This window comes from Halichoerus grypus, chromosome 5, assembly GCF_964656455.1.
Source record: "Halichoerus grypus chromosome 5, mHalGry1.hap1.1, whole genome shotgun sequence".
In the NCBI taxonomy this organism is placed as follows: domain Eukaryota; kingdom Metazoa; phylum Chordata; class Mammalia; order Carnivora; family Phocidae; genus Halichoerus; species Halichoerus grypus.
Genome location: NC_135716.1, coordinates 131,106,672 through 131,118,727, shown reverse-complemented (window position 1 = coordinate 131,118,727; position 12,056 = coordinate 131,106,672). Strand labels below are relative to the sequence as shown.

The window sequence follows — 12,056 nt, the reverse complement described above, 5'->3', positions numbered from 1 at the left end:
GTGTATCTCTTTCACTTAGAAAATAACAGGATTAGCCTAGATATGCTTGCTCTCACTCTCTCATTCTCTCACTCTCTTACTGCCTCTTTGATCTCTCCAGAAAATTTCTGTTTAAATATTTCACATATTGGGCTATCCCTCTTGGTTTTAAAAAAAAGAATCTATAAACTAACCCCACCTCCTATCAAGCCCCCCCACATTAGCATATTTTTATGGTTGTTTCCTATGCTAAAGCCTAGGGTCTAAGTTCACTGTTATTTTTATTTTTAAATTCTCATAAAAATGAATACATACCTAGATCATCTTAAAACTCTTTGCCCTACATGGATTGTTGAAGAGTTTACTTGAAATAGGCAACTGTTCACATGTCTAGGGCTGGAGGAGGCTCCAGGCTTGAGCGAGACAAGGATTGTGGCCCTTCTCTAATCACACTCTTGCCAGGTGTGAGTACGGGGGAAATCTCACCAGGTGTGGGTACGGGGGAAACTCTTGTTATTGACCTCGGAGAAAACAGCTTCCCTGAAAATTTCCCTCTTCCCTTTTCCTCCCACTGAGCTACCCTAGTACTTTATTTATCTCTTCTGATGTTAATTCAATTCAGCAATTGTTGAGTGCCTACTACAGGGAAGGCATTTTCTACATTATTTTTAATTATGTCCATGGCTAATTTCCCCTTCTGGATGGTCACCTCTTTGAGGGGAGCCTTCCCTGTCTCATCTCTTTCTTGCTCCTATCCCCAGTGCCAGGCACAATGCCTTGGGGACAGTTAATACATAACACACGTTTTTGATTGAAAAAATGAAAGAAAAAAATGGTGGAAATGAACACCCTTTTTTGAAGACCTCTTGATAAAAGTATCATTCAAAATTAGCAGCTATGATTAATTTGCTATCTGGGTTCTGTGCCACTTATGCTCTTAAAATTGGTATTATTTTGAGACTGGCCGTTCCTAAAACCAGGAATGGTGAGGTCTAATGGTGGACAATATACCATTCATGACCTCCAAATCCTAGAGCATTCCTTTTCCCTGAAACACTAAGATACTGAAATTTCAAACAATTCCCTGAAAAATCTTGGTGGGTTGTGAGTTCATTGCAATTCTAGGTTTCGAGTCTTCTGATAGAGAAATCTGAGCACTCACAAAGTTATTATTAAGGACATTCAAGAACTCCATTATTAAAGTTAAATTTAGGAGCACCTGGCTGGCTCAGTCAGTAGAGCATGCAACTCTTGATCTCAGGGTTGTGAGTTCCAGCCCCACGCTGGCATCGAGCTTACTTAAAATAAGTAAATAAATAAATAAAGTTAAATTTAATTCACAGTTCAGGTATGTTTTTTGGTCAAATTGAAGACATTAGGTAGTTAGTATATTTCTCAAAAATACAGTGGAATAAGGATACATTTCACCGAAGTTTGCTATTTTCCTGATGTCAGATACAGATTGAGAATAAAAAGAAGAATGTACCATATGCTGTGTTCTCTATCCCACATCATCATCTGACCAGAAATAACATCACATGGAACCCAATTGTCTGGTTTTAACTACAACTTAAGCAAGAAATTTGGGCTGTGAAACAAACCCAAAGTTCTACCCAACTACTGTTTCCTGCCACTGAAACAGCCAATGCCAACTTTGATAGGCATCTCCATTAATTAAATGTTATTATATATATTAAAGGAGATATGTATATATATGTATATGTATATATAGAGAGAGAGAGAGGAGAGAGAGAGGAGGGAGGGTGGGAGAGAGAAAGATATTCTTCAATTCAAAACAAATTTATACTTCTAGTTATATGGGTTTTCATGGATTCACATTTCTGTGTCCTCGTATTTTCCTTGTTAGATGTACTGTGGTTTAAGAAGTGCAATATTTTAGGACCTTCTTTTTTTTATCGTATCATTAACCAACCAATTAATGATAAAATATAGTGATAAAATATGTGTCAGATGACTTTCATCTAAGTTATAAAGACTATACAGTACTGCAATCTGCTGTTTTAAATTTTAAAAAGCCAAAGACAGTGAGATATTGAGTGGTTAGTTGAAATATTAACCATATTTTAAGAAAGCATTAAAAAAGTAAAACAACAAAGGCAATGGGTTCCCAAAATTAGTATCAGTCAATTGAAAACTGAAAACGTCAATCAATTAACCAGCTCTATTATCTGTACTTTGCCAAGTAGTCAATTTGACTGACTCTTCCAAATCAACTGAGTCCCAGATGTGAGGAAAATAGTTACATAATTGTTAGTCGTTAAATTTCCAAGAATTATTCCTACCAAGTCTCAGTAAGGTTGCGTTTTATTTGGGCCTTAATGACAGTGAAGTTTTATGGGATCCACTTCTTTATATATTAATAGTAAAAATCATTCCAATCAAGAGAATCTGTAATTTAATGTACAAAAAAAGAGCACTCACAACAGAGAAGCGTGTGAAATGTCAAACAATAACCAGTTGAATCCCAAAATTGTAATCTTAGGCTAATTATGTTTAAAATGGATTTTGAATACATAGACTGATGATTCTTAAGTAGAAGATGGCAGACATTTTCACTGTTACTAATGTCAGTGTGCTTTACCTCTGAGGGGTGGATCTCTTAGGTATATTGGATGCCATTGAGAACCACTGGTATAAATAATGAATATACTTGCATTTAGCAATGGGGGAAGTAAAAATGATCTCTTTAATATAAAAATGTAGGGGCGCCTGGGTGGCTCAGTCAGTTAAGCATCTGCCTTTGGCTCAGGTCATGATGCCAGGGTCCTGGGATCAAGTCCTGCATCAGGCTCCCTGCTCGGCGGGGAGCTTGCTTCTCCCTCTGCCCCTCCCCTTGCTCATGCTTTTTCTCTCTCCCCCTCTCTCCCTCTGTCTCCCAAATAAATAAATAAAATCTTTTTTTTAAAAAAAAGAACGTAAAAAAACAAAAAATGTATAAACTAAGAACTTTTCAGTGAGTCAAAATAAGATCTAACAAGACTATAAGTGTGCAATCATGTGTGTCATGAGTGAAATATTTGACCTTGATGATGGGATTAAGCTATCAGTAATTATATAGCAAGAAGGCAATGGTCCTGTGGACACTTCCAAAACATCTCAACTAAGTACCTGCAAAAACAAAACAAATTAAAAGAACAACCACAGAACAACTACCATATTTCAAATGTATCTATCTGTTATTCACCAGGTTATCTCTATGATCAGCACAGTGGCTAGGACAGTCTTAGATAGGAAATACTAGATGCTTGTTAAATATTTGTTGAATTAATAAATTGAATCAAAGCTGGGTGAAATTAATCAGTTGTTTCCATAGTTAGAATTTTATTGTGAATTTTAAAAACTGATAGCTTTTGGTTGCTCAATATTCCCTTGAATCTTACAATTAGAAACAATGGTGAGGTGACAAACAATATCTTGCATTGATTGCCCTGTTTTATTTGTGTGTTTACAGGCAAATGGACATAGTTTTGTACATATGGAACATGAAAAAGCTGTATTACTACTGAAGAGTTTCCAGAACACAGTAGACCTAGTTATTCAACGTGAGCTTACTGTCTAAATATTTTTTATAAATAGTGAAGATACATCTTAGCCAGACCTAATGTTCAAAAATAAATTTATACATAGAAACAAATTTTGCCAATTGCTGGACCAATGGCAAACATTAGTGCCAAATGTATAATACTATATGTTAGCACTGATCATCCTTAAAAATGTTAACTATATAAATATGATGTTCATGTGGTTATGTATTAGTTTTAATTGTCAGCCTCTGGCTGTGCATTGGTGCAGTTTTGTTTTTGTTTTTGTTTTGTTTTTTTTAATCAAATAAGTTTCTTCTCGAAGTGGATTTCATATAATTTCGGAGCACGGAAGCACATACAAGCTCTTTACAAATTCTGCTCTCCATCAAAAACACTGCCTCAAAGTTGTATATGCCTTTATATAGAAAATACAAATATAAAGAATTGTAATTCCCATAAAATATTTCTAGCACAGGTATATGTTGGCATATATACAAAAAGAATATAGAGAAAAACAATATTTTCATAAACTAAACATCTCGGATTGAGAAAGAAACTATATCTTAAAATAAGACTTTACTATATTGAATCTTTTTCAATAAAAAATTACATGATAATGCCTTATGAAAGTAACTGTACATATGGTATAAAGTGTTTATATTTGGTTCCATATTCATTTGCTAAATTCTCATAACACAGAGTGAAATATTTCATAAATTAGCCATTTATCTCTGGGACCGGACTAAAAATAGGACAAACTAATTTGTTCAATGCCTTTAGCTAATTACAATACACACAAAGTTAAGAAACAGACAAAAGGTCATTATAGATAAATCTTTTTCACCACAAATTTAAGCAGTGAATGATGGGTGGCAGGAAAGGTATTGCTTTATTTCTTTCAAGTTTATGTTGATTATAAACTGTAGCCCCTGTGATTTCTTTACTTGTAAATGTGGAATTTATTTGTGTGTTGCTTTATCTAATTTGCTACTTTTAAGTAATTTAAAATGAGTTTTGGAGATTGATAAAATTTATCATTAAGAAAGACCGTTGTTAGAAAGTTATGGTGGATGATTAAAAAACTTTGGTATTCAAATATGAAACTTCAAATATAATTTCTCAGAGCTGTGGTCTACCTGTATTGTTAATTTCAGTGCCTGTTTAGGAGGGCAAAAATAGAGAAAACACTTTTTTTCCAAAAATGTTTCAAAGTATAAAATTATGGGTTCTGTCTTACTGAAAGACAAGCATAGTTAATAGAGAATTCATTATTTTTACATTAGAATTGTTTTCCTCTATAAATGATCAAAATTCATTTTATAATCCTTTAAAAATACTTCTTTTATATATTAGTCATTAATTTGATTAGAATATTAATTTGAAATTCCAGAATAATTTCCCAGAGTTGGTTGTATGCATGCTCTCTCATATTTCCACATAGCTCTTTATATATTCTATTAGGATTTTCACAATAGTATCATATATGGATGTCACCAAAGCTCTGAGAGTAATATTTGTAAGTTAACTGTTTTATGGGGACATTGAAAATACTGTATTTTTGTAGGGTCTATTAAAATGAGTGTCACTTATTAGAAGTACAGTGGTATTTTTTGGCAATAGAATTTGTCACTTGAAGGCAAATGATACTTCACTTTATAGATGATGCACTAATTTTGATGTTGCTTTATGTCAGGGTGACATTATACCATGATTTTATAGGGTTTGACATTTAGCAAATGATTAAATGATTGGCCTATTTAATATGTTTCCCAGAAGTAACTTTTAAATGCATTTTAATATATCGACAGTTTCTGATGAGAAATGTCTTTCAAGAGCCTAATTTTCTTTGTCAAAAACTCACACCAAACCATGGTACCACCATTTCCGGCTGCTATTATAGGATGATCATCATTAATCAAGATGGAGGCCCCCACCGGCCTCACAAGATCACTTAAAGGAAAAACAAACTCCCAGGTGTAGTTTGGTTGGCAATGAAGCATCTCAACTCATCCCATCAGTTTTGTTTAATCTCTTATGGGAGAGGTGGAAGAAGAGCCAGATAGAGGACCACCCAAGTCTCTTTTCTTATGTCAGGTTTCCACATCAGACCCAGGGCTTCAGGAGATGCTTCTGAGGCACAAAGCTAAAAGGATCATAGAAACACCTCTTCCACTCCTGATGTGACAACAGTGTCCTGGCCCGGGCTCTCATCCTTCCTGTACTACAGGAAATGAGGAAAAGAAAAAGCGTTCCTGACCCACTGGAAAAGAAATCTGATGTTTCAAAGCACCTCGTTGTCAATTGTACTGCCGTGCTGCCTACTGAGAAAAGGCAGGTAATAATGAAAAGAGGCATTTTTTTTTTTAGATTGATTGAAAAAAATCACTAATTACTTGACAGGTTAAAAAAAATTTAATTTATTCCATAGGTGATCTAAACCAAAAATACATTAATTTCCCAGTATTGACTTCTGGAGTAACTGGTTTTGCTCCCTAAAATTAGAATCTGGTTTATGTTAACCACCCCTCCCCACAAAAAAAAAAAAAAAGTTAAAGGTGTGCCTTTTTAAAAAAGAAAATCGACGACAACAAAGGAGTGGAATTCATGATTCCAATAGACTCGCCTCTTGGTCTTTGATTTTTATTGAGATCTTCCTACTGAGGAAGTTGCCTCGATCTGGTGGATTAGTAAGACACAATGAAGGGGAATGGGAAAGATCAGGGTGGAAAGAACAAGCACTGAAAAGTATTGGTAGAATTCTTGCAGATTTTGCAAAGCCAAATAGACATTAATGGACAATTTTTAAAACTACTGACATGGCTTAAAATACATTGCCCACAAAAGCTCTCTTATGATAATTCCCGGTTTCCAGACAATAGAAGTCACCTTAACAAACATAGTAATTTCAAAATATAGGTATACTTTTGACAAGGAATATTCAAAGTTAGTGTAACATACTTATATTTACATCATGCTAATTTATTGCTCATTGAAACCTATAAAATACATGTGTCCCAGTTAATTAAAACTGTTAGTTGCATAAACATCAAACAATCCCAGTTGTTTCTAGGTCTTACATTGGATTATCACTTTCAAGATGAAAAGCAGTTTTAAAGAGAGGATGACAAATCAGCATTAATTTGTTTTTAATCTTGAAGATGACAGCACACATATTACTAATATAATTGCTTATTTAAAAAGTAGGACTGAGATATCTTTCAGCGGGTGAACTAAAGAGATAGTATACCCAGACAGAGGAAAATGAAGAAATTAGATTTACACATTCAAATATTAAGTGGAAAGTATTTGAATTTGCCAGAATGATTAGATGAAGGGAGTAGGAAAACATTTTACTGTAAATCATCAAATCAAATATTCCCATGAAAATTTAAATATTTGGAAAACATAGTATGTTTGTCAACTTGTCTTTTCATTGGCTTGTAATACTGCCCTCGGTCATTCTCTGCCCCCTCATTGGCACCCAGATCAAGAATGTCTATTCTGATGGATCTGCTGTTATCAAGAGGCAACAATACAGTGTACCCAGATAAATAGGCATGCTGGTACCGGACTACTGCTCTAAGCCTTTGGTAAATTCAATCAGACAATATGTTTGACTGATTCTTGATATACTGACCAAACAGCGGGTTTATTAAAACACTGGGTCAGTAAAAAGTTATGCAAATAATGCACTCCAGTAAGTTAAGAAGATGGGTCCTTTATCTAGTATCGAGAAAAGCAGGGTCGAGTTCCCAGGAAAGTTCCTCTCACAGAAATGCTAAATCTTTCTGAGGCTCAATAAAATGTTCAAACACTGGGTTGGTGATGTGCCCTGTCTTATGGTTGTAGTGACCTGATCATCTGGGAATAGGGGTCGGGGGGGAAATCTCCAGATTTGAGATCACCTGCATGGACTTATGTCCTTAGCAATACAACTACTTTCCATTAAGAAAAGCATCCTGCCTTGGCCCAGAATATTGCCCCATTGCTCAGTAAGACCGTTGCCCAGGTATACATGATAGCAAGAAAATAGTATGTGGGCTGGGGAAAAACAGACATGCACTCTAGAAAGCACATGGGTTACTATTATAGGAGATCCTGGGTGTCAGCTCTCCTGTGCATCCCTTCAGCTTCATTTGATCTAAACTCTTCAGAGAATGTATTTTCTGAAAACCCCACTGTACAAAACTCAAAGCAGATGAAGTCAAGTTGTGTAGCTATATTCTGAACTTTTGGGGGCCCCCCTTAGAGTTCTCACTGGAGACCCTTAAATATCTACGGATGGTTCCAACTTCTGGTTTGGGAAGAACTTCCTTAGGTGACCAAGGAACTTGGAGTAGTAGCATTAACCCAGGTGCAAAAGTGGGGCACTTATGTCTCTGACAACAATAAACCAAACTTGTGTGCAAGGGTGAGGGCGGCAATGCCTTAATAGAACCATGGTTCCACTTCTGTTTTTAAGATGTTGAATTTTGCCATATTGGCGACTCTCTCTAAGCCTGTTAGCTGATTGTTACCGGGACAGGTTCCAATCTTCCTCACCTTTGACACTAACTACAAGAGAATGGTTTGGAAACACTCTCCTGTGAGGGTATAAATTGCACGACTTCTACTTTGGAGAATTCAGAGATTTCTGATGAAAAGTACACTCAACTTTTGATTAAAAAGAATAGATGAAAATCTAGGAATATTGAATTCCCCTGGACTCTTAACTATGTGATTATCATAATCTTCCCTGAGAGCAGTTTTGGGGGAAGTAAAGAGAGGAAAACTGAGGGGAGGGAAATAATTCACTGGTTCCAGCCTTAGAAGGTTTAGAAGCATTACTCCATCTGCTAGTGTTTCCCTAGTTGGATTTTGCTGTAGGGCAGTCAGCTCATACTTTGTAACATCCCACTGAGCATGAAGCAAGATAAGAAATGGGTCTGGATGTAAGACAGGCACCAAAGAGCAGGATATCTCTGCAGCTGTCCTGATATCTCCCCAGATTATGCTCCAAAACACCTTTTTTTGGCCTAATTTTGTTAATAGCAGCACCTCAAAGAGTGGAAGATTATGAAATCCAGGCAGTGTTTATGTAGAAAGCACTGAAATCCTGTGACTCTTCTTAGTCTGGTGTTGGAACCAGTGTAGGACTGACCCGAAGAAAAAGCCATGAGTCAAACTTTCACAAATATTATTTTCAAACCTAGCATAATTTTCAATGTGTGTGGGAATGAGTGTTGAGAAAAAGTTAAATAAATCATCCAATCTTTCTCTAGTTTGAAAAGTATATATATATTTTTCTTAAAACTATCACTGTTACACAATTGTATTATTTGTGCCAGGTGTTTGTTTGTTTGTTTGTTTCTTTGTTTTTCCGTCTTTAAAATACCATGAGTAAGCAGTCTACAGTCGGGTCTCTCTGTACCTGGAGTAAAATATCCTAGTACAGAGACTTTAATTTTCATCAGAAAATTCCATATTCACTCCACAGGAAAACAATTCCTATAGCTGAATCTCAGATGATTAAGGTACGTCGTTCAAAATTCAAAACATTTGGGGGCATTTTATTGAAGAACATAATGAAAACAGTAAGTGCAATGTCTATAAATATAAATATTTGTTGAGCATCAACTATAGACCAGGCTCTGCAAGGGATATAACATGGTCTCCTCCGTACAGAGTCTCACAAGCAAGTGGGAAGATGAGAGAGCTTCCAGAAAAAAAGACAGTACAAGGCAATATGGTGAGTCCCTTTGTCCCTGCCCTCAGCCCACGTATTGCAAAAGGAAGTAGCATCTTTATCTAGATAAATCTCTTCTGGGTCTGAGCGTGGCTTTCCATTGGGAGCTATAGAAGTTCTCCCTACTGGGTCTTACGGCCTTTGGAAAGTCATTATCGACGTTTACCAAGATGTAGGGCAATATTTGTTAGACTAGAAGTGGCAAGAGTAGAGACTTCCTGGACAAGATAAGTAGCAACCACAGTCCCTTGAATCTGTGGAAGAGATTTTTGCCAGTTGGTTTGTTCTAAAGAAGAGAGAGAATATAATGAAAAATGGTGCTTCCACCTGGCCCGGCACTGTGTCTATATGCCCCTGACACGTTGGGGGAAAGAGACGGAAGTCAGTACTTTAAAAGGCATGGGCTGTTGAACTGAAGAGGTTCTTCTGTGTTGCGTCTCCAAAGGGTTGCTCCTACGACCACGATGGTCTCTCATAGACTATCGGTCTCTATAGACTATACGGTCTCTTATAGACTATCAGGGAGCATGGGAGTCCTCAAGATCCAGTATTAGAATGAGGCACTCAGAAATGCAATGAGCTGAATATTCATTCAGCCCGCTGCATTTCCTGTTTATTTACTTCACTTCCTTCAGTGGGGTGAAGGACGTTTTCACTGCATGCTGTTCATCCCATCCCATGTATATACTGCTTGCATGAGGTTGGAGCATACATATTTACATATCATAGACATCTCTTTATTCTTCCAAGGAAAACTTGATTCCTCTGAATCTGGGAATTGCTTATTTTTTCTTCATCCTATTTGTACATAATCAGTGTTTTCGACACCTAGAAATCCTTAACTTTCCCTGAGTTTTTCAACCTCAGCTTTTACCCACACTGGTCCCTCCACTGTAATGTCTTCCTCTCCCCATTCCCTTTCTAAATTATCAAAATTAGATGCAGCCTTCAGAGTCCAGCTCAAGCATCACCACCACCATAAAACTTTTCCTTAATCTTAACTGGAAGAAATTTCTCTTATGATAATAGAGTCATATTAATGTTTGGTATTTTTTATAGTACTTACTACATTCCACCTAAGGTCATAGCTATTTGGTAATTTGTGCTTTCTCTCCTCTAAACTGTACACGAGGCATTCTAGACAGAAGAGCTTCCAGAGGGCACATCTGGTTCTGCTCACCGTGTATCATTAGTGCCTGTCGTAGTAGGTGCTCAATAAATATTTGTACAATGAGTTAATGGATGACAGGCCTGGCACATAAACACAATAAATATTGAATCAAACGGGAAGTTGGTGTCCAGTTTGCACAATCTTAAACCATAGACTTCTCACTTTCTCGGTTCATTTACCTTGCCTGTTTTTTCTTTTCTTTTCTTTTTTTTAATTCTCCCTTTTAATCTAATTCTCCTTCCCTCCTCAGTATTTCTTCTAAGACCTTTGAGGTTCCTCTGCTGTGCGTCAGCAGTTGTTTAATTTCTCTTTTATGTTCTAAGGACCTTAACACTATCCAAAAAGTTTAAGAAGTGGCTTTTGTTCATTGAATTGGAATACATAACATCTATCCTTTTGATTTGTTTGGGTTTTATTTCTCATCTTGGAAGAAGTCATGCATATAGATTCCAGAAATATTTCAGAGAAATGAATGCATGAATTTGAACGTACAGAGCCATGGTTTTGGCCTTAAAGGCATCATAGAGATGATCAAACCCAGTTCCCTCATTTTATCGGAGGCCCAAGGCCTAGAGAGGTGATGTGAGTCTGTGAACTGAGAAGACAAAAGTGCATAGTTGGATCTAGTTTTAGACCCCTTTTAAGGCTCTTCTACATGTATATTGTGACTTGGTAGATTACTTTATGCAAGCTATTTTTAAAATTGGGAGACATGAGGAATGGTTAAGAGAGTTGGGTTGGGAATGGGGTTAGGGAAAGGTAGTTGGGAAGAGGGAGTCCCCACCCTATTTTAGCTCTAAAATTTAATGAAACTTCTGCTTCATGCTGCCTGTTCTAGAATAAAAAAGAGTCTGTCCACAGGCCTTTAGCGATAGCTCAGTCTGACAATGTTTACACATTGCATTTTGGCATCTTTTCATGGACAGATTCTACCACCAGTATCCCTAAAGTGAAAATGTCATATACTCCAGCCAAATTTATCAAGAAAAGCTGCAGAAGCTATAGTATTAACATGATGACTAGACAGATCACAGAAAATCTGGGTTACTTGATAAAACCACATGCCCCCTGCCAAACTTTTATAGAGGTCAGAATCTGGTCTGTTGATATCAAAGTAGAGAGAAAGCTATTTATACTGCCATTAGCAATAACTTCATTAGATACTTCCATTATAGGGGGGATAAAGAGTGGAATCTAGCCCCTGAAAAGAAAAACAGTGTCTAAGAGGGGAAAGCCCTGGGTTGGTACACTCCTAACCACAGTTCCTTTATTATCTCATAGGATCTTGATTTCCTTGCAAAGTAAAGCATTTCTTTCTTAGCTTTCTCTCAGAAATATTTCCCATATTTTTCTATTTGAGTTGCAAAGCACATTGACTACAGAATTTAGTGAAATATTGCCAAAGTTAAATCCATTTCTCATCTACTTTTTTGCTTATACAAATAATATTTATTACTCCATCTGCCTCTGTCTTTTCATTTCTTTGTATGAGGGGAATTTGCTGTCTCCTTACATGAAGAGAACTTGCTAGTTGGCTGATGATGGCTTCTTTTCAGGATTTTTTAAATTCTACGAGCCAAAAGTATACATTGAAGGAAACTTTCATCATCATTTTCTTTAAGAGTATGGTGCCTCA

The 12,056-nt window shown here is 36.4% G+C and overlaps 1 protein-coding gene across 9 annotated transcripts in view; it reads left to right on the top strand.

Annotated features, from left to right (window-relative positions):
* Positions 1–5,844, top strand: part of LRRC7 (leucine rich repeat containing 7) — a 524,922-nt gene extending 519,078 nt beyond the window's left edge. For 7 of the 9 annotated variants that reach the window (XM_078072925.1, XM_078072926.1, XM_078072928.1 and 4 more), the window contains 2 exons: positions 3,452–3,542; positions 5,619–5,844. In XM_078072925.1, the coding sequence (XP_077929051.1) occupies positions 3,452–3,542; positions 5,619–5,671 (144 nt within the window). In that variant the 3' untranslated portion in view covers positions 5,672–5,844. Of the gene's footprint in view, positions 1–3,451; positions 4,972–5,618 lie in introns of those variants that run through there. The other 2 variants (XM_078072931.1, XM_078072930.1) reach the window with 1 other exon arrangement.
* Positions 5,845–12,056: the final 6,212 nt, after the last annotated feature.